At 36.4% G+C, this 23,910-nt stretch overlaps 2 protein-coding genes across 7 annotated transcripts in view; one reads left to right on the forward strand and one right to left on the reverse strand.

The window, feature by feature from the left end:
* The window catches only part of LOC139944888 (uncharacterized), a 90,818-nt gene that overhangs the window by 50,092 nt on the left and 16,816 nt on the right, over positions 1-23,910 (forward strand). For 2 of the 3 annotated variants that reach the window (XM_071942041.1, XM_071942043.1), the window contains exons 24-29: positions 1,464-1,555; positions 3,211-3,309; positions 5,725-5,800; positions 6,618-6,729; positions 7,393-7,489; positions 12,098-12,236. In XM_071942041.1, the coding sequence (XP_071798142.1) occupies positions 1,464-1,555; positions 3,211-3,309; positions 5,725-5,800; positions 6,618-6,729; positions 7,393-7,489; positions 12,098-12,228 (607 nt within the window). In that variant the 3' untranslated portion in view covers positions 12,229-12,236. Of the gene's footprint in view, positions 1-1,463; positions 1,556-3,210; positions 3,310-5,724; positions 5,801-6,617; positions 6,730-7,392; positions 7,490-12,097; positions 12,237-23,910 lie in introns of those variants that run through there. The other variant, XM_071942042.1, reaches the window with a different exon arrangement.
* LOC139944889 (tumor protein p53-inducible protein 11-like) overlaps positions 18,096-23,910 on the reverse strand; it is a 45,402-nt gene continuing 39,587 nt past the window's right edge. For all 4 annotated transcript variants that reach the window (XM_071942044.1, XM_071942047.1, XM_071942045.1 and 1 more), the window contains one exon: positions 18,096-18,280. In XM_071942044.1, coding sequence (XP_071798145.1) covers positions 18,096-18,280 — 185 coding nt within the window. The remainder of the gene's footprint in view (positions 18,281-23,910) is intronic.

The following is a 23,910-nucleotide window of genomic DNA, read 5'->3' on the forward strand; positions in this document are numbered from 1 at the left end:
AGAGCTGGGATTTACAGCAATGTCACCAAAAATCACAATTTCAAAATGAAAAGTGGCTGGGGAGTTGTCATAGTAATACATAGGGCATTTCAGATATTTACGACGCTGGATGAGTCCTAGATGTGTCTTTGGCAGAATGCAAGCACCAGACACAATTGATGCTGATGGAACAAAGCTGACCACAGATGAGTCAGTACAGTACAATGGTCTAGCAAGCAGGGAGAGAATCAAAAGGATACTTTAATACATTGTACATGTACCTCCATTGTCCCCAGATGGGCATACAATACCAATGGACTAGGTGGATGACTGCACAGGATGCAGCCACCTAAGTGTGTGTAAGCTTTATACACCAGAATTCTCAACTGAGACAGTGACTAATTCCAACAGAAAAACACTATTTTCACAATTCAGATCACTCCAGGATACACAGAAAAAGTCCTGTAGATTCCAGGTGTAGTAACAAATCCAGTTGTATAAGAATAAAAACACAAATTGAGCAATATGCTAAGAAATTAGCAAACAAACACAGAGCTGATTTGAGTGGCCGCTTTCAAACATCAGTCAATTGAGCAGTCAATTGAGCAGCCCAGTTGCTACTATACTTGTCATGCGCATTTACTATGTGCGGCATGCCAGCCCAACATTGCTCTAGCGACATCCAACACGAACAAACTTTATATCGTGGCGCATTGTATTTTACAGTCGTCATTTTCCCTTGCTCCAAATCATGTTACGGTAATTGAATATGTATGTAGTATCACATGGTTTATTTTATTAATTTTGGTTTTTACCCATACACCGATGTGTGTTAGCACTGTATACTCAGTACTTTCCCGAGTCCTGTGAAAAAATATCACAGGCATGTTACTCGGGTAACAGGACTCGGGAAAGTACTGAGTATACAGTGCTAACACACATCGGTGTATGGGTAAAAACCAAAATTAATATTCTTTATCCCCGATGCAAATTTAACATCTATTATATCGTTGCGGTACCCGCTGCCAAAACATAGGATTCGAACTGCCTCTAGCTGCCGGGCAACCTCGGTAGTCTAGTTGGTAAGACACTGCTCTAGAATTGCAAGGGTCGTGGGTTCGAATCCCACCCGAGTAATATGCCTGTGATATTTTTTCACAGGACTCGGGAAAGTACTGAGTATACAGTGCTAACACACATCGGTGTACGGGTAAAAACCAAAATTAATATTCTTTATCCCGATGCAAATTTAACATCTATAACATGGTTCATTTTGTTGACTAGACGATATGAGCTCCCCTCGGTATTGGAAGTTGGCAAACTAGTTCTGTCGGCTTTTGTCAATGTCAACTTCCAATACAACTTCCAATACATCGGGAAGCTAGTATCGACTAGTCACCCTAAAACCATGTTATATTTGTTTAATATTTAATATTAGATGTATTGTCTGTAATGTTAATCAACTTTGATACCTGAATTTCTAGGGGTTTTAAAGATTCTACTACAGCAGAATTAATGATGAAACGAGCCAAGAAACTGACTAAAGGAGCTAAAAGTCATAGAAAAAAAACAAAAGGTTAGTACAAATCAGAAAAAAGATGTTTCTATTCCAACTAACATAGTTTCATATTGATACAGAATACAATTACTACATTAGCTGGCCACATATCTTTGTATATGCATAATTATTTAATGCATTAAAAGTGAAACTATCATTTAGAGGTGATGGTTGGAGCGCTCTATATTCAGTTCAGTCAATTCACTTTATTTCCAAATCCAAACAAATAAACAAAACAATTAGGAGTGAATAAAGAATTAAGTAATACAAGCAAATGGAATAATGATAATACATGAAGTAATACTATAATACAACATTTACAAGCAAAGGCAAAATATAAATTACGGAAAACAAAGCAAAAACCAAAACAGAGCACAAGGTGATGGAGTTGGAGGGGGCCCATATAGAGCAAAGCTTGTCGAGTATGGACCCCCCTAACGAAAGCAATGAAGCAAAACTATTCTGTGGCGAGAGCGAGTAAAATGAAGCCTCAGCAGAGGGAGAGAATGACTTCAGCCTGAATAGATGACAGATGCTAGGTTTTTACTAAGTTGCACATTTTACATACTCTGTACATTTCTAAAGAATTGTTTGAATTCCAAAATGCTTGCGCAATCTTAGAGAAAAATACCGTCTTCAAAGATTGCACAAAGTGCCCTTTAGCGTTCGCTGGTTCTTGTAGCTTACAGTCCATTTATTGGGAAACAGTGGGAAAACGCTTGTGTCTGCACGCTCATACAGTGTAGTGTGACAATAAAAACCTTTAAAAATCTTAAGGAACACCGAGCACACGGAAGGAGGGGGGACTTCGATAAATCCGCCATCGTCAAGCATTCCCACATCGCTAACTACCGAGTGAACTGGGATGCTGCTGAAATCATCGCTCCCATCCAGGCGTGGCACCCTAGACGCATTAGAGAGGACATCGAGATCCACAAGCATGACACCGTACCCCAAGACATCGGCTTCCACATCAGCGACATCTGGCTCCCCCTTCTCCCGACCAATGGATCTTCTATATCCACATCCACGGTCACCCCCTAGGCCCCAACATTAGACTGCTTCGGGTCATCTATACCCTCAGTCACCTAGGCCCCACACCCTCACTGTCCCCTGTGCTTGTTCCTACTGACACGGTTCAGTGAGCACACACCCCCCACACAACCTCCAAGGCTCCACAACAGGTTTCACCACGCTTCATCGAGTTCACTTCCCGCCTACATTTCCCGCCTTTGTGCATACTGATCGAAACGTCGAGTTAACCCAACGGTTCTTTTCAGAACCACCCCAACTCATTTAGAGATTGTTATTACATGGTGTTACTGCAAACTCTTCTATATCTTTAAAAATCTATCATCGTGATACCAAAATTAGAATCCTTTTAGGTAATTGTGTTCTTATATCATCACAGTGACCCCCGTATGTGTTGATGTACAAGCAGTGAATGCGGTTCTACTACAGAAATAAAAAGCCCACTTTTGTTGACATTTTACGTCTTGTTCGGCAGGGCTCCTTGTACATGTACGCTGGACATCAAGTATTTTTTTTGTAATTTGGGGTATTGTATCTGTCCGTCAAGCGTCTTATCCGCTGGAAATTCAGTACCTTCTTGCATCGCTGCAATTTGTTTCGTACTTTTATCGTTCTAAATTAAAATGTGTGTCTCCTTCTAGATCCTTTGGAAAGATATCAAATAATGAAAAAAGGACAAGAGTCGTCAAGAGTTGTAGTGCCTCCCAAGAAGAGGACTGAAAGACAAGAGTTCTTTCAAGGTAAAATTAATCATTGCATCGAGCATCTACACACCCAAAATAAAGTGTAATGATGTATTGGGTTCTGTCTGATTGTATGTTATTGATGTGCATGTAAGATGGTAAATGTCATGACCGATAGTATATTAAAATTGGATGCATCAATGGTGCACTATGAAATCACAAGGTGAAATATGGACTGTTTCTTCATCTCATGCAATGGATAAACCAGATTTCACTGAGTGAATATATTCACAAGGTGAAATCTGGACTGTTTCTTCATCTCTTGTAATGAATAAACCAGATTTCACTGAGTTATTATAATCACAAGGTGAAATCTGGACTGTTTCTTCATCTCTTGTAATGAATAAACCAGATTTCACTGAGTTATTATAATCACAAGGTGAAATCTGGACTGTTTCTTCATCTCTTGTAATGAATAAACCAGATTTCACTGAGTGATTATAATCACAAGGTGAAATCTGGACTGTTTCTTCATCTCTTGCAATGGTTTACCAGATTTCACTGAGTGATTATAATCACAAAGTGAAATCTGGACTGTTTCTTCATCTCTTGCAATGGATAAACCAGATTTCACTGAGTGATTATGATCACAAAGTGAAATATGTACTGTTTCTTCATCTCATGCAATAGATGAGCCAGATCTCACTGAGTGAATATATTCACAAGGTCAAATCTGGACTGTTTCTTAATCTCTTGAAAAGGATAAACCAGATTTCACTGGGTGATTATAATCACAAGGTGAAATCTGGACTGTTTCTTCATCTCTTGCAATGGATAAACCAGATTTCACTGAGTGATTATGATCACAAAGTGAAATATGTACTGTTTCTTCATCTCATGCAATAGATGAGCCAGATCTCACTGAGTGAATATATTCACAAGGTGAAATCTGGACTGTTTCTTCATCTCTTGCAATGGATAAACCAGATTTCACTGAGTGATTATAATCAAAAGGTGAAATCTGGACTGTTCCTTCATCTCTTGCAATGGATAAACCAGATTTCACTGAGTGATTATAATCACAAGGTGAAATCTGGACTGTTTCTTCATCTCTTGCAATGGATAAACCAGATTTCACTGAGTGATTATGATCACAAATTGAAATATGTACTGTTTCTTCATCTCATGCAATAGATGAGCCAGATCTCACTGAGTGAATATATTCACAAGGTCAAATCTGGACTGTTTCTTAATCTCTTGAAAAGGATAAACCAGATTTCACTGGGTGATTATAATCACAAGGTGAAATCTGGACTGTTCCTTCATCTCTTGCAATGGTTTACCAGATTTCACTGGGTGATCATAATCACAAGGTGAAATCTGGACTGTTTCTTCATCTCTTGTAATGAATAAACCAGATTTCACTGAGTTATTATAATCACAAGGTGAAATCTGGACTGTTTCTTCATCTCTTGTAATGAATAAACCAGATTTCACTGAGTTATTATAATCACAAGGTGAAATCTGGACTGTTTCTTCATCTCTTGTAATGAATAAACCAGATTTCACTGAGTGATTATAATCACAAGGTGAAATCTGGACTGTTCCTTCATCTCTTGCTATGGATAAACCAGATTTCACTGAGTGATTATAATCACAAGGTGAAATCTGGACTGTTTCTTAGTCTCTTGCAATGGATAAACCAGATTTCACTGAGTGATTATAATCAAAAGGTGAAATCTGGACTGTTCCTTCATCTCTTGCTATGGATAAACCAGATTTCACTGAGTGAATATATTCACAAGGTGAAATCTGGACTGTTTCTTCATCTCTTGCAATGGTTTACCAGATTTCAATGAGTGATGATATTCACAAAGTGAAATCTGGACTGTTTCTTCATCTCTTGCAATGGTTTACCAGATTTCACTGAGTGATTATAATCACAAAGTGAAATCTGGACTGTTTCTTAATCTCTTGAAATGGATAAACCAGATTTCACTGAGTGATTATAATCAAAAGGTGAAATCTGGACTGTTCCTTCATCTCTTGCAATGGTTTACCAGATTTCACTGAGTGATTATAATCACAAAGTCAAATCTGGACTGTTTCTTAATCTCTTGAAATGGATAAACCAGATTTCACTGAGTGATTATAACCACAAGGTGAAATCTGGACTGTTTCTTCATCTCTTGCAAGTGGAAACTTGGCTGACAAGTCTGTCTCCATCACCATTCCTCACTTGGGTATATATTCTAAACTATTCATAATCTTTAGTAGTTTTTAGAAGACAGATCTACATTGTAAAGACCATTAGATTTTCCAGTATAACTGAATCTTATGTACGTTAGCGTGTTGTTTTTGTATTTGTAATGCTATTATTGGCTCCTAATCAGAGTTAGCTCATTTCAATGTGCAGTGATCGAGTGTCATATTTCCAGTAAATAAAGTCAATCAATCTAATTTACTTTCTAGCTCGGGACCATGAACTCAGACGTATTACTACAGAAGAGACACAAGACAAAGAACACAAGCATGCAAGAACCTTTGAGTGAGTACAACAATTAGTCAGCATTGAGAATTTAAAGTTAGACAATAGAGACAAGAAGTATATTACACAAAGAAAGATGTAGTTCTTATAGAAAGAAATGCTGATGTCTATTGCAAAAATTAATGTGTTTTTAGCTTTGTCTGAAGTGAATTCGCTTTTTTATGTTGTCTGGAAGACTATTCCATAATTCTGCTGCTGCTGCAAAACCTCTTGCCCCATAAAATTGAGTGAAAGTCGAGGGACAAACTAAGAGAGACCCAGATTTTGAGTGGAGATGATATTTTTAGTTGAGGTCTGGGAGATATGTAGGGCTCAAACCTTGCAAACATAAGAATGTTAATGAAAGTATAATACTGTATACAGTATTTTATCGGAAACCAATGTAAATCATGCAAAATAGGAGAAATGTGGTCACGCTTATGAGTACATATCACCAATTCAAAGCTTTGGGTTCTTTGGAAGCTTGTTAGTTCAAACATCAGAAGTCCATACAATATTAAATATGCCATTACAAAAATCAATGCTTGACATATACATGTGCGTGGACTAGTCTTTCTATTGATTTCTTGTTTAAGAAGGGTTGCATTGTCCCAATTATATGGATTACAAATGAAGTATATGAAGTGCAAATGAATAGGCGAACAACAATAGACTGGATCCGTGAGGTTGTGGGCGTGGATGCGTGTGTGAATGGGGTAGGGGAAGGAACAGCTGTATTGGTATTGTGCAAATGGTTTGGCTGCATATACTTTGCTGAGATGGGCAGTAGGTCCCAATAATGTAAGAGTTACAATGCTTTACTTACTGTATATTGCAGATGGGTTCATACAACTGCTGGAATAAACATTGAGAATGGAAGACAAAGCAACAGTGAACCAAACCTACCTGTAATGAGTCCTGATGTATTACAAGGCAGGGTTCAACTTATGGTATGTTTCAATCCATTGTATTTACGTGTGTGTTGAATTAGTCAAGGTAGGGAAGCCACTTTACGTATGTTGTCACTGTCTCCATGAACAGCCAATTCTTTAAAAAAACATTACTTTTTGGCAATGAACAGCCAATTCTTCTAAAAATCATACTTTTTGGCAAATCAGAGTTGTACACACTTTTGTTGTTATCATTGACATCAGTTTTCCCCCAAGTTTTAAGCCATGAAACGTTAAAGTTTTGTATCTACATTACATTATTGACATGAATTGTTCCCCCAAGTTTAAAGTCATAAAACTTTAACATAAAAGTGTTTTGTCTGAAATGCTACAGATTTTGTAACGTAAAGTTGTGTAATTACACTCATTAAAGGTCAAACAACTGCTTGAACATTAAGAAAACTGAAATTATTTAACTACAGCATGGTTTTGGCAGATGTTTGGGGAGAGTTGCTGAATAGCAGTCATAATTATGCATAAGGGACATTTCTCAAATTCAAAACCAACTGATCAAGTTTTGACAAATAAGCCCACGAACAATGTATCTGAATGATTATCAGACTGTAAGACTGGAAAAAGTGTTTGTTTTAAATGCCAGAGCTCTGCTTTATAGATATGATTGATTGAGAATTGATGAGATTTATAATCCTATATCTTGATTAGGGAAGTCCTTTATTGGAGTTACAATCAGTTGATGGAGCTAGTAGCATCAGCAGTATACCACACAGGCCAAGGAGTCACTCTCTATCATCACAACAAGGTAATTACATACAGTATTATTGACAAGAGTGGACTGTTGAAACTTGGCTTTGAATTGTCCATATTCAATCAAATAGTGTTGTTTGGTGTTTAAGAATAACAATAATTAGCAAATTGTTTAATATTAACACCATTAAGACCCTGTCATTGCGATGCAATGACTGTGATGAAATGTGCAGACTTGCGTTTCACTATGGTCTATTTTTTGTTAGCTGTCTGCAACACCAGCTAGTAGTATTAATGTCTGTTGGCGTCATAGTTTTTTTCAATAACCGATATCATTGAAAATTCAATATCGATACACGATACATCAAGTGTTGCCCGTGTGCAAGAAGAAGCTTAAAAACAGTGCACCAAAGACCGACAGTTATTCAGGGTTGCATATATCCCATTTTTTTGGCTTGATCCTTCACTCTTGTTGTTAGTCCGAACATGGAGGTAGAAATAGAAAAAACCTCCATGGTACGAACAATTATGAAATTGCGCCGTCTGGCCTCGCTTGTTTTTGGTTTGTTTACACTGAAGATAAGATGTGATTAACAATTCCACTTGCTGCATTGGAAGTGAAGAGATTGCTACCGGGATAGGCAGCATGATTGAAGGGTGTTCCGGCTTCTGGTATTTTCCGTTGCCTATATGTACATGTATGTTGTAATTTATTTGAAGAAATAACTGTGTTGGCTTGAAGAATAGCTTACATAAACCTATGTAAAGTTACCGGTAATTATTCAAAAGACTGCATGTGCCTTTAAGCATTTGCACAGACGCTAGTTAGATATCTGACAACATTTATTTAAAAGAACACGTTGCCTTGGATCGGTTGAGTTGGTCTTTGAGAAGCATTTGTAACCGTTTGTTATAGAATGCATATGATTAGAAAGATATTTTAAAATTAGAATATAATAATCCTTTTCAGTTAAAAGTGATTCAGTTTGGCGATACAAAGTTCTGAATATATCCACAACTGCAGATTAGTTCACCCCTACCATGATTACGACCAGTCAATGATTGATAGATTGATATGGGTAAAATTGGTTAAATGGTTTATCGATTCCAAATGTCATATTTGCATTAAGGTTTAAGACTGGGTTGCTGTAAAAATCAAAGATATTTTTAAAATGTTGGCAGACTTCAAAAAATGGATTTTGGCAAAACTCCATGTATGAGTAGGTATGGGTACACAATACAGAAAAATCGAAAAATAAGTTATATCAGACATTGGTTGCCATGGTTACGGCCAAAATAAGTTTTTCAGCAAATTTTCCAAGTGTTTACCTTTTTTAAGAGTTAAAATATAGGTAAATTGAAAGCACTGGTACGTCTAAAGGGGAAAACGTTGAAGTTTTTCTTTCACACATGTTGCACAACCATGTTTACTCTTTTTAGAAAATGTTTTTAAAAATTAAGTGTGCGATCAACTTTGGATCAAACCACTATTTCAAATAGGGGTGTTTTTGTCATATTTTCTTATAGCGAAAAATAGGGGTATCGAATGGGGCCATAAGTCCGAAAGTGGCACTTTGTTGATTATGACACTTTAAAAGTTGGAAGATAAAAATGCAATAAAATGTTTTGGTATTTTAAGTGCGCGAACACAGTTTTGCAGGAAAGTTAGCACTTTGTCAGGGCAAAAACGCAACAAATGGCAAAAAATTATACATTATTATTGGGTAAAAATATTAGGATTTTTTTTTTTTTTTTTTAAACCTTATGGGTGGAAGGGACTTGAGGTGCATTCAAACAAACTAAACTTTTGAAATCACTGTATAGCCCGTTGCCATGGTAACAGCTCATTTGTGTTTTGGCTATTTTTTGCCAAATTTGGGGTCTAAAAAACTGTATTTTAGCATACATTTGCAACTCCACCCAGCCAATGTGCATTCTTCGTTTCATAAAACCTTTCACATCAAAACATTGAGTCGTCCTATGCTTAACTTGAGACAAAAAAATTATTGCTTTAACTTTTACCCTAATGCTATTTTTAGAACATCATTAGCGCATGTTTTTAGAAATTTGCAAAATCAACATTTTTACCCTATTTTTGGCCCTCAAAATTACAATTTGCCAGGGGTCTCAGAATGTTTTCCTTTCGGTTGTATTTCGGGCCAACATTGGTCCTTCCATTTTGAGAAAAACATTTGAGAAAAACTTGGGCAATTGTATCCTGTTGTAACAGTACTGCCTAAAAAAAAAATGCATTTTTAACTTGTTTTCTTTAGATTGAATAAATAACATTAAAGTCACCTGGAAGTGGTATTTTTTCAAAATAAAGCTTTCATCACTAATATATGTGTTTTGATGAGTGGAATGTGAATAAACAGTTAACTAAGGTTTTAAAAAATCAGTTCTTATGTTATTTACAAATTTAAGAGTAGACCCCGACCCAAGAGGGCGCTGTTCGTGACGTCAATCGAGGCAGACTTTGCCTGTAATGCGTAGAGTAAACACAATTGCAAAGTACATGTACGGATCAAGTCGTGAGTTTGCACATCATTGCATTGCACATCATTACTAGTAGGAAAGTTTGTGCTGTCTTCAGTCACCTTTAGGGAATATTTGCCATTTCGGATGTGATTGGGCGATTATTTGTGTTTTCATGTCTGGGGAGCACAAATAGGCAACTGTATCATGTAGTGACACTGCCTCAACATGGTAAAATTTGAAGAAAAAAAAAACAGAACAGATTAATTATCTTTATTGGCATTTCTTACATGCTGAACAATGATGTTGATTGAAAAAAAAAAAAAAAGCAAAGCAGCTTACAAGTATAAAAAATATAACTGTATACAATGTATAGTTCGAAGACTCACCCCAAGCTAATTCGGCTGGTAATAGTGTTATCCGGCTATGTTCCATTAGGGAACTTGGAAATTAATTGATTTACGTAACCATTAATTGTACACGCAGTCACTGATTATGTGATGCCTCTGTGCAGTGTTAAGGACGTGTTAGATATTTTTGATGTTCAAACGAAGAGCTGTGAACGTCCATTTTGTCAAGAAAATTGAACATTTTGTTTAAGATTGTATAGCTGCTATAGCCAAACGTAAATGACCACAAACATACCAAAGAATCTCTTTGTGATGCATGTTTATACAATTGAGAGTTATATTTTTATACTTGTAAGTTGCTTTGCTCTATTGTGTGCCTGTTTTTTTTCAATCAACATCATTGTTCAGCGTGTAAAAAGTAATTAGAGAGCATTATTTTTTCATGTGATTATGAAATTTGCAAAACACACCCTTTTTTTGTTAAAGGCATGAAGTTTCTGGCAACACTGCTCCACAGTTCAAAAAATACAAAACTTGCTTTTTTAATTATGTGATGCCTGTTTATACAACTGGGAGTTATGTTGTCATAAGATGCTTTATTATATTTTGTCCTGATATTTTGTCAGTCTTCATCATTGTTAAGCATGTAGAAAGTCATAAAAAGAGCATTATTTTATAACTTTAAATCTATACAATCGCCAAAAAGCATGAAGCTTCTGACAACACTGCTCACCAGTTCAACAAATACCAAAACATTTTTTTGAAATTCCTACAGACCAGTATCTTATCTTTCAAGCCTGGTAGCCGAACTTTCCTAAATATGCTACTTTCGGACTTCTGACAAACTTAGCAACCCCCTCTATTTCCACAATTATTGACCTTTGTTCAAAACACCCCTTTTTGGAAATAGTGGAATATTCCATTCACAATTGACTGTACCTGTGTCAGGTGCACTTTTGGAAAGACCAAGGGTGTATATTTACTATATTCAGTTGAAAGGCAGGTAATATATTTGATCTTTAACAGTGAAGCCTTCAACTTTGGGTAATTTTCAGAAAAGAGCTAAATTAGGTGAAATATGGCAAATTTCTTATTTTTAACCGTTGTCATGGCAACCAAAGTGCAATGCAAAAACTATGCTTTCTTTTTACACTTTGGTTGAAGGAATTATCATGTGCAAAGAGTAAACAAAATCCATTAAAACAAAAATTCATATTTTTTTGTTATACAATTTGAAAATAAACACATTTTTTTCAAAAAAAGGACGAAGTTTATTGCAGCACTGCTCCCCACCACAACAAATACCAATTTTTTTTTTTAAATTCTTACAGACCAGTATCTTATCAGGCATGCCTGGAAGCAAAACTTTCCTAAATATGCCACTTTGGGACTTCTGACAATTTTAGCAACCCCCTGTATTTCCCAAATTGACTTTTCCTCAAAACACCCCTTTTTGAAATAATGTAATCTTCCATTCACAATTAACTGTACTTTTGTCAAACGCATTTTTGGAAAGATTAAGGATGCATATTTATCATATCCAGCTGAGAGGTAGGTCCACTATTTGGTTTTTACACAGTGGAGCCCTCAACTTTGGGTAATTTTTACTCATGAAAAGAGCTAAATTATGTGAAATATGGTAATTTTCTACTTTTGACCGTTGCCATGGCAACGAAGGTGTAAATGCAAAACTTTTGCTTTATTTTTACATTTTGGTTGATAGCCTTCACTTGTGCAAAGTTTAAACGAAATCCATTTTTGAAAGTCTGCCACCACTTCTTTGATTTTTAGAGCAACCCAGTCTTAACATGTACAATTCTCCCCTTTTGTTTGAATAGGATTTGAGCAAGTTCGTTTTCCGGCCATCAAGACCAATTCAGCTCCTAGTGGAAGAAGTCGAGGGCCAGTCATTGAAGGTAACAACAGAATACCTCGGAGGCGAACTAGTAGAAATAATACTACAGTTTAAAATGTGCCGTGTGTTCAGTAATCATGTATGCTAATCTCAAACATACCTGAGAAAATAAAATTAGCTGTTGCAAACTGCTTACCAACCAAAAGGATCCTAAATAGTATAAATGCAAAAAATAGTTAGTGGCCTGACGTTTCATCATCATTTAACGGTCGCAACCGAGATTCCAAGCACAACATCATGCCAGAGGTGTTTATTGACCTTCATGTTTGGAGGGTCCAACCCTAGCACATGTAGCAGAGTCTTCCTGAGGCTAAATGACAACACAACAAACATAAACACACATTCATAAATACCTCAGACAGTTTCGCTTATCCTATTGGTGGAGAGCGCGTCACGTGGGTGTGTATAAACCTTTGTTTATGACCGGTAAAAAGTGTTAATTCATGGGCGTGACACGCGACCTTGCACCTGTTCTTATAAGACAGTTTTTTCATTCCTATTGGTCGAGAGCAACGGCTGAAACAGTTGTGCCACATCACGCGATATACGCGACGCACACAGCATTCCCTTATAAGGAGTTGTTTACCCGAGGGTGGCGGAGGGCTGTACCATTTCATAGCTTGAGGGGTGTTGTGTTGAAAGAAATCATTAAACACCCCTCCAGCTATGAAATGGTAAGGCCCTCCGCCGTTCTCGGGTTAACATCATCAAACAATTGTGCCACACTGTTGTGCAGCACCCCTTGTAGCACCCTTTTTCGACAGAAATTGACCAAACTGTTAATAAATTGCTAGCACCTGTTTTAAATAATATATGACAATACTCTGCCTGTGAATATTAAAAAATCATTTTTTTAAACAAATTAGTTTCGCACATGTACATGTACATACCTTCCCCGAACATGTTAGATACAAAAAGATAGGAGTAAGATAACTTGTGTTACAAAAACAGCCGTCAGAAATTTTCTGGTCCATTCATCTACTAGTGTAGCCGTTAAAAAATAAAATTATCAATGAGTGTTACGCCACATAAACTTGTTTCTGGTCATCCAAAAATTGCAATCATTAATACAAATTTCTTTAACATTATGCAATGCAACAGCTTAATTTTTCCACAAACACATGTGGTATTTTAAATTTATTATAATTTTCTTAATGTGCCATCCTTTTTGTTAAGTCTCAGGTTAAATGTCAGTTTCAGATGTTGAAGGAAAACACCTCAATTATGGAAACCTACACAATCAGAAAAAAACCCAATTCACAAGCAAGGCCCTGATTTGAGATTCCAGGTTTTTGTTTTTGATTCCACCAATTAAATGCTGTTGCTCTGTGTGTGCCGTCAGTTAAGTTATCACATTATCATATCAGATTCCTATTGCACCAGTGGAATCAGACCATAGACCTTGATCACGGTGTGGCCATCTTGATTTTACTCCATTCCAACTCATTGCAACCAAACTGAGGCTGGACGAAGTAATAGTCTGATGCCATGGTTACGCAAAGAATGTTAGCATTCATTACTGTTATGGAAACGGGGAACATGACCAAGATGGTGATAGTGTAAAAAAAGTCCTTTAGAGTGCTCCCCCATCTTCAGCTGCATTGGACATGGGACGCACACATGCTAGCATTTATCAATATTCCAATCAGAATCTTGAGTTGACCAATCAGAATCATAGAATAAAGTTTGTTTGAAGGTAACATAACTAGGGCTCTAATGTTACTCAACAACAAAAATGATATGCAATCAACAGTAACTTCATGTGTTTGGATGTGATGTTGTTATTATGTACAATAGGGATGTCCACAAAGTGTGTCAAGTGCAGTCAAATAATAGATGACTTTACATTGTATTAAGGCAAGTTGTTTACTCTAGTTTAATGTCAGCAGAATTGCTGCAAATAATACATTGTAAATGGACATTGTAGCATAACTGTACAATTGACATACATAGTATTATGATAACTAGAATGTTGCCCTGAGCTGCATTCAAATACTTGTAATGTTTTATAAATGTCTGACAATAAATTTATGAAGTGAATTGAACTTGAGTTACTTGTTAGCCAGTGGTGTTATTTGACGTGGTTGGGCCTTGCATACCAACATGACCAAATCCAGGGAGTAGCTTATTGCACTGAACCATCGTAATCCACTTCACCTTTAAGGGCATCATTTTACTCCCTTAAGTAGTACTGTTCCTTACGTCAGCATTTCAATTTAAAAAATGCACCTTTGTTCATTTAAAATACACATAATACTTCCTGTTACATACATACATGTACACTATTTACATATCTACTTCTGTCTAAATGTATTTCATGTGAGGTGCAAATAAAGTTAGACTGCAAAAAAGGCACACATTGTTGACATAATGGATCTCAGATACAAAGACCTTGTTACTGGACTTAACATCTCTTTCATATGGAGGACGAAAAGTGGACATCTGTTTTCTGAATTGCCGAAAAGCAGATTTTATGTTTTTTTATATTTCAATATTTCTCCTTCTCTACTTTTCTGCTACCTGAAAAGCAGAAAGCTTGTTGCTTTCAAAGAACTGCCCGTGAAGGGTTTGGGTTATTGAACACGTCCAAATGTGAACCACAAGGGAAACTGACCGTGTATCTTGCGTAATGAGAGAATCCTATTAGATGGTAGCAGTGAAACCTCAACTGGCATATATCCTTTGAGATGCCGCGCCGCCTGCGAGGTCTTCACTGACGTATGTGATTGGTTTCCAAACACAAACACAGTTCGGCGATTGTGCATTGTGGGCATTTTATGGTTCACGTTCACAAGCCGTCCTTTGAACACAAAAAAAGCAAATGGCCACTTTTCGGCCACATATGGAAAATTTGATTTTCTGGTATCTGAAAGGAGAAAAGGAGATGGCCACTTTTCGTTCGCCAGGGTAAAATTTGCTTTTCAGGTGGCAATACAAATGGCCACTTTTCGTCCGCCAGCATGAGGATTAAAAGTAAAACATGCTTTTCTGGTAACAGAAAAGTAGAAAAGTAGAAAATGCATTTTCATAAAACGTTCAATCTGCTTTTCAGGTAGCAGAAAAGTAGAAAAGGAGAAAATTCATATCAAAAAAACATAAAACCTGTTTATCTGCTTTTCTGATAACAGAAAAGCAAATGGCCACTTTTCATCCTCCATACTTTCATTTAAATTGCGATGGAACCTTCAAGTAAATTCGGAAGAAATGTCCCAACAATTATCTGAACATGTACTTGTATTTGCCACAATGTACATACAAGATCCCCTCACCACAACTGGCAAGTCGGTCAATTCTTTGGACACAGTATTTATAACCTGGTAGTTTTTTTCCAAACCAGTGAACTTTTGACAATTTTACTGAAAAATGTTAACGCTTTATGCTTATACAATGTTACAAAACTGAAAACCAAACTGCATCCCAAATTTCTTTCAAATAAAACCTAGACGGCATAAAACGAGCACAACTTTCACATTTGAGGTGGTCATAACAATAATATCGGCTGCCATGTGATATAACATGAACTGTATTGTGTAACAGTCCCCCAGGAGATTAACTAGTGGTCAAATGTTCCAGACAAGTTGACACCCTGGTATTGATCTTAACAAGTGCAGAAGTGGGGCTTGGATGTGTCGTTCTTACAGTGTGTGACTGACAGTACAAATGTATAATGCTGAACATTAAATTATCTAATCACATTAAACTTACAAAACCAAGAAATCAAAGTTGCAATATCATACATGTACCATATTACAAACAAAACTTACTTCGACCAGTTAACAGAAATGTACATGTAGTTGTTTTAAATTCAGTCAAAATGCGAAATTTACTTAAAAATATGTGTACATACAGTAACTATGTTGAAAATGCTACATGTATTGTCACAGAATTGTGTATCTAACACAAAGGACTTGTTTATGCATTTATGATGTACATGTACATGTATCCGACCATTTATTATTTGTGCAATCTTGGTCTGTGCTGTGTAATTTCAAACAATGCATGCATCCAATATACTCGCATGGCCCAATGAAGAGTCTACGCATGCATCCAATGTGCTTGCATATGGCCCAATGAAGAGTCTACGCGTGCATCCAATATACTCGCATGGCCCAATGAAGAGTCTACGCATGCATCCAATGTGCTTGCATATGGCCCAATGAAGAGTCTACGCGTGCATCCAATATACTCGCATGTCCCAATGAAGAGTCTACGCATGCATCCAATGCGCTCGCATATACATGTAGCCCAATGAAGAAAGAGTCTACGCATGCATAAAATATGTTCGCATATGGCCCAATGAAGAGTCTATGCATGCATCCAATGTGCTTGCATGGCACAATGAAGAGTCTACGGTACTATAAATTTTTGGCAGAGTTGTAGTCAAGTACATTTCAGTCTAGTATCAAGTACTGGGCCGAGTACATGTAGTGTGTAGTACTTGATTGAGAGGCAATCGAGTACCACTAATGTCTGAGTACCAAGTACTCCGATATCAAGTCTAGTATCAAGTACTGGGCCGTGTACATGTACATGTAGTGTGTACTTGATTGAGAGGCAATCGAGTACCACTAATGTCTGAGTAACAAGTACTCCGATATCAAGTTTAGTATCAAGTACTGGGCCGTGTACATGTAGTGTGTACTTGATTGAGAGGCCATCGAGTACGTGTACATCACTAATGTCTGAGTACCAAGTACTCCGTTATTAAGTCGAGTATCAAGTACTGGGCTGAGTACAACACTAGTGTGTACCAAGTACTCCGATGTCTGAGTACCAAGTCCATCAGTTGAGTACCCAGTACCAGTAACATCTCAACATCTCTGAGTTCAATTATGAGTACTTCAACTGCAACATGAGGTATAAAAACGTGTTGGTTTTGTTTGCCTTAATTCTAGATGATAATGTGCTTATGTACATTTAACTGAAGAACAGCTTATCTTTCAAAATAATACTCCAAATGGTAACTTAAACGGTCAAAAGGCATATAAAAAATCAACTACAATGCAGTATATTTGCTGAACATAAAAACTAGTGATATCAACAACAATTGAATGACAAGTAAGCACCATGGCAATGGACTTTCACATGTATGGTTTCAAGTCCAGCCTACAATCTAGAAAAATAGCTTTATACACATGTTTGTATGATTTATATACAGACAATTCAATGCAAAGTTACCTAATATGTTTTGATCCATAATGGCAGTTTATTTTTGTATTTCAAATTTAAAACAACAATTTAATAGGCCATTCAAAATAATTGGCGTTTAAAAATGTTGATTTCAATACCCTATACACTGAAGAACACTGTAACTATTGAGGTTCAATTGTCTGATAAATTTCAAGGTTCAATTCAGTTTCAATCCATATTTACAATATTGACATGTGATAAGAGCCAGAACTGATTGTTATTGTCAAATCATGCATCACATCTCTGAAAACAATCCAAGCATTAGTTTCCAAGAATAGGTGCCCAGAGACCCAATGACAGTCAATAGGGGCCTACCTATTGTTCTGTTAAACGTACTTTTTTGTCTAAAATTTGAAAAGAGAAAGTTGGCTGCGAGATTGTAATTTCATTTATTAGCCGTACATGTATGTTGAGAACGGGTAGTATGTAAAATATTACCTGTAGTTTAAGGCCATCCAGTTTTGTAAAGGTTTTCAAAAAAACTCTTTCACGTACACATACATGTATAACAGCAAACGTTGCAGGAGAATATTAACAGAAGCAGAGTCCAACAAACTCACACAGTTCAACCACAAAATAACTGCAACAATAAAGGGATTGTAAACTTAAAAAGCACAAGCTTGCCCCTCACTTAGATAAACACATCAAACATATTTAAAATAAAACAGTGGCAAAAGAAAACAACAGCAATTTTGGTAATTCCATCCCATAATCTTATAGAAGTGTTTTCCTCAATCATTCTTATCTACAGGCATGTCGTATATGATCATCTTGGGTTTCCATAACCACTTGGCACTGAATCCAGATAAGATGGCATAAAAGTACAAGCTGATGGTGATTGCCATGACAACCACTAACAAGACAAGTACACTAGGGAAGTTGAATGACAAGCTCCCACACAATGTACACATCATTACTGAAATGAAAGACAAATAAATGTAATAAGAGCAATCTGTGTAAGTCAACATGTGAATACAGTAGACCATATGTCAGTAATGACACACCATGGACTTGGGATAGAATACATGTGACCTGGGCCCAATTTCATAGAGCTGCTTAAGCAAAAATTTTCGCTTAAGCAAAAAATTCATTGCCTAGTAAAATCAGATTACCGGCCAAGACTCCACTCCATTGTTATGCTAAGTAAACAACAGCTGAATACTAGTCATAAGCATTGTATATGGCATGAAATTTTGGCCAGAAACATGTGTACAATAAGCGAGCTATTTTCATGCTTCAGCAAATTTTTTGGAGCTCTATGAAATTGGCCCAGATAGAATGAAACAGTGTAATATCACCAATGCACTTACCTCATTCATACATGTACACAATATAGTAGACCAGCCAAACTTTAAAAAGTGCTCTAGAAAAAAAAACCACGGCATAGTTTGTTAATGGCTGGCATCCATGCTAGATGTATGGATCATGGGCTCGGGAAGACGATTAGGGTGGATGCCCAACTTGATTTTGAATTTTAAGGTCATTTTGGGGTAAAAAGGTCAAAAAAGGTCAAAAATCAATATTTTCAAAATTTACGTCAAAGGTATTCACATTTGATAGATCTATCCATAAAATGTATTTTTAACTTTATGTTGATACTACAAACCTAGGTGATTAACGTATAAACTTTGACCTTGTGCACAAATGTATAGCAAAACGAAGTGTAAAATTGTGATTATCTTGAAAAGGGTACATTTTGAGTACACCAATTGTTTTTGCACTCCCCATCCCCATTGGTGCATATATTGGTTTCAAACAACTTTTTTTGAAAGGTAAATATACCCAGGCAGTTTTTGAGAAAAAAAAATAATTCAAATACCACCTTTATGTGGGGTCTTATCGACTCATTTTAAGGTCAAAATTTCAAATTAGGCAAAAAATTTGCATTTTTTAAATTTTCACAAAATTTGAACCCAAGTGATGGATCTACCCATAAAATGTATTTGTAAGTTAATGTTGATATGCCAAACGTATGTAATTGACAAATAAACTTTGACCTTGTACACAAACGTATAGCAAAGCAAAACGTAAAAGTGTGATCATCTTGAAAAGTGTACATTTTTAGTATACCAGCGTTTTTTGCACTCAATGGTGCATTTATATGTTTCGAACAATGTTTTTTAAAGGTTAATGTACCCAGGCAGTCTTTCGAGAAAAAACATTCTCAAATACCACCCTCGTGTAAGGTATTATTGAGGTCAAAAAGTGCCAAAAAAATGTCAAAATTTAATGTATTTTTATTTTTTTCGCCAAATTTTACCCCAGGCGGCAGATCTATATACAAAAATAGTTTCATCATCAAAATGACATGCCAAGTCTGTGAAATTATGAGTTAATCCTTTGTCTTGTACACAAACTCATAGGAAAATAAAATCTTACATGTAAATTGCAATTTTCTCAAAAAGTGCGTATCTTGAGCATGTAACAGTGTTTTTGCGCTTTCTATCCCAGCAACGCATATAAATGTTTGAAAACAACTTTTTTGTGAAAGGTCAATATACCAAGGCAATTTTTAGTTTAAACTAAATTCATATTACACCTTCCTCATTGGTAAATTGAAACAAGAAATGCGCATGCTGATTCATGCATTTAGTTTGATATAGTAGTTGTATACCTGTAGTTTGACGTGCTCAAAAAATGCGTGTTTGTATCAAAGTTATTTTAACACTCCCAATCTTTCCAAGTACATGTACGCAGTTAAATACTCAACTTTTATTAGTGAATTAAGTTGAACATTCTTTTTGCAGTTAGTTGTTGTTTTTTTCTTAGGTAGGCCTATACATTGTAGCTACGATGGGGGTAGGGGGTATCGTGCAGTGATACATTGTATACTTTCTTATAAGGAGTGCCATTATTCAAAGCAAACTCCAGAGCTACATGTAACCAGGCACACCGAAACCACTACAGCTTGACATACTTTTATGCCAAGTTTCTTTGAAGAAAGAATTCTCACTACTCTTCAGGCACTAGCAGACAGCAATGACAATCTCATCACTTTAATCAATCAGTTTGTGGACATAACACAGGTCAGAAACTTTCCATCATCACAGTTGCCCGGCCACTACACACCTCAGGAAGAAATGAACTTAAACGGGCAAGTCCAAAGTTTGAGATTTAAATCTTTTTCAAGGGAGGACTAAGTCTGCTTAAACAAATTCAACAAGCACTCTAGAAATCCAAACTCCCAACTGTGGTCTCATTACATTGTGATGGTGGAGATTGAGATCCAGGACTCGGAAAGACAGATAATTGATCACCAATCTGGGAGCTTTTTCCGCAATGCTGCCGTCCCCATCATCTACGACCACAGTAACTTTGATCGATAGGGATGTGTTCATCTGGCAGATATGAAACTCCTCATGAAGACAGAGATGCTGATGATATTTAGAAGCTTTCATAACAAACCGTAAGATTTGATGTATTCCGACTAAACCAAACCTTTGCGAAGACGATGACACAGACTCTGATATTGTGAGAGAGATACCACTGGTATCTTTGACAACAAAAAGACATTGCACCAGTTGATGTGGTAAAGTGATCTTCTAACAACTCCAGATCATGGAACGCAGTATATAATAACCATCTGGAAGCACCGTCTGCTTCAAGAAACTGATGGTTTTAGTGACGACCTGAAGGAAACATTACGCAAAAACTTTCTCTGATCTGTACAATGCAAATGTTTCAACCAACCGAATTATGTACGGTACAAAAGCCTATCAAAACGGACAGAAAGTTACTGCAACAATTGCTCAATGCTGCCACTGGAACCTACAACCTGGTCTTGATCGCAAGATTGGAGAGGGCTCCACCAAGGCATTGACACAGTCAAAGAGACTGGGAAAGAAAAAGCCAATTCGAAAGTTCATCGATAGACCGGGGTTCCTCTCCTACACGTCATGTATGGGCTATTGAACAAACCTAATCTCAAGTTCTTGTCAGACGTTTTTGTAGAAAGGGCAAGGGTCTACTGGAAAGATGAGGAATAGTACAGGCGGGGGTTCCTTTATGTCACTTTTGTGTGTTCAAAAGCGTCAGAAACTTGGAAAGAAATGCACATTAATTACCCACTACTTGCAGTAACTGAGAGACTTGCCAACCTGTAAGGCAGCTTACATGCTCTCACATGATGCGACACAGCCTCTCCTACGTGACCATTTGGAAAAGAAAGTCTCCGAAAAGCAAAGTTAATATGTGTCAAGGGAATCGGCCGTAATGGAGAACTTGTTTTCATTGAGCAGTTTGGTAACACTTGTGCACCTTGGTATAAAATTATCAACCTTGTCAGGCTCCAACTCTTTGGTAAATAAGGCGAAGAAGTGTCTGGAGATGTTACCGCCAACAAGAGATGCACTGAAACTTAACACAGTATAAACAAGGAATACATGGACGTCTCATCTCTCACACTGACACAGACACACATGAGCTTAAAAGAAAGAGTGGGGTTACCTGCAAAACTACCCCTACCTCAGATGCTTCATTTGAGGTAGTTTTATTATGGCGCAAATCTTGGAAAGATTGGGAGTGTTAAAATAACTTTGATACAAACATGCATTTTTTGAGCACATCAAACTGTACAACTACTATTATATATCAAACTAATTGCATGAATCAGCATACGCATTTCTTGTTTCAATTGACCAATGAGGAAGGTGTAATATGAATTTAGTTTAAACTAAAAACTGCCTTGGTATATTGACCTTTCATCAAAAAGTTGTTTTCAAACGTTTATATGCATTGCTGGGATAGAAAGTGCAAAAACACTGTAATAATATGCTCAAGATACCCACTTTTTGAGAAAATTGCAATTTAAGATTTAATTTTTCTATGAGTTTGTGTACAAGTCAAAGGATTAACTCATAATTTTACAGACTTGGCATGTCATTTTGATGATGAAACTATTTTTTATGAATAGATCTGCCGCCTGGTAAAATTTGGCGAAAAAAATAAAAATACATGAAATTTTGACATTTTTGGCACTTTTTGACCTCAATATGACCTTACACGAAGGTGGTATTTGAGAAATGTTTTTTTCTCGAAAGACTGCCTGGGTACATTAACCTTTAAAAAACATTGTTTGAAACATATAAATGCACCATTGGGTGCATAAAAAGCTGGTATACTAAAAATGTACACTTTTCAAGATAATCACACTTTTACGTTTTGCTTTGCTATACGTTTGTGTACAAGGTCAAAGTTTATTCGTCAATTACATTCGTTTGGCATATCAACATTAACTTACAAATACATTTTATGGGTAGATCCATCACTTGGGTTCAAATTTTGTGACAATTTCAAAAATGCAAATTTTTTGCCTAATTTGAAATTTTGACCTAAAAATGAGTCGTTAAGACCCCACATGAAGGTGGTATTTGAATTATTTTTTTTCTCAAAAACTGCCTGGGTATATTTACCTTTCAAAAAAAGTTGTTTGAAACCAATATATGCACCAATTTGGATGGGGAGTGCAAAAACAATTGGTGTACTCAAAATGTACCCTTTTCAAGATAATCACACTTTTACACTTCGTTTTGCTATACATTTGTGCACAAGGTCAAAGTGTATACGTTAATCACCTAGGTTTGTAGTATCAACATAAAGTTAAAAATACATATATGGATAGATCTATCAAATGTGAACAAATTTGACACAAATTTTGAAAATATTGATTTTTGACCTATTTTGACCTTTTTACCCCAAAATGACCTTAAAATTCAAAATCAAGCTGGGCATCCACCCTAATTGTCTTCCCGAGCCCATGATCCATACATCTAGCATGGATGCCAGCCATTAACCAACTATGCCGTCCAAAGTGTAATTTTACACTTTGGCTGGCCTACTAATACGATAAGTACATCTTGTATTCCATGTATTTGGGACTTCCTTTTACCCATGACATACACACCTGTAGTGGCTAAATGGCTTAGAGTCATCTGTTTTAGGGATAACCATCATGTACTTGTATGCAGGTGTGTAAAGGTACATGTTTATAAACGGTTTTTCATTCAGAGCATCAGTCACAATGCCATGATTAGATAAAGCCAAGTTTCATTCTTAACTATTTCAAAGAAATGTTTCAGAACCATATTGATCGTTTAAAAAGTGCTTTTTGTGTGACACAAAACACAGTGTCCACAGATTTACATTAAACTTCCGCTGTTTCATGCTAATGATGATAGCAATATAAAAATTATTTTTGACTCGAGAGACAAATTTGTTTTTAGCATACAACTTATTTACACATCTCCCGAAAACATTGCTCTGTGATTTTCACTTTTTCATTCAAAACTTTATGACTAATTAAGCTGAAACTTCTACAGGTAAATTGTATTACAAACATCTTCATTGCCAGCAACTTGACCTGCAAAAGGTATCAAACCCTTTAAAGAAAATGTAAAAGAAAGACCTATACGCAAAGCATTGTGCACTCAACAACAAACACTTGACAAATTGACTTGAGTGATAGTTGAACCTACATGTATGACCTCAATAGCTATTTAACCAGTCTCCCTGTCAGTCAATATCTGTGTTTGGGGTTGCCAGCCAGAA

This window comes from Asterias amurensis, chromosome 12 (assembly GCF_032118995.1).
Source record: "Asterias amurensis chromosome 12, ASM3211899v1".
NCBI classification, from domain to species: domain Eukaryota; kingdom Metazoa; phylum Echinodermata; class Asteroidea; order Forcipulatida; family Asteriidae; genus Asterias; species Asterias amurensis.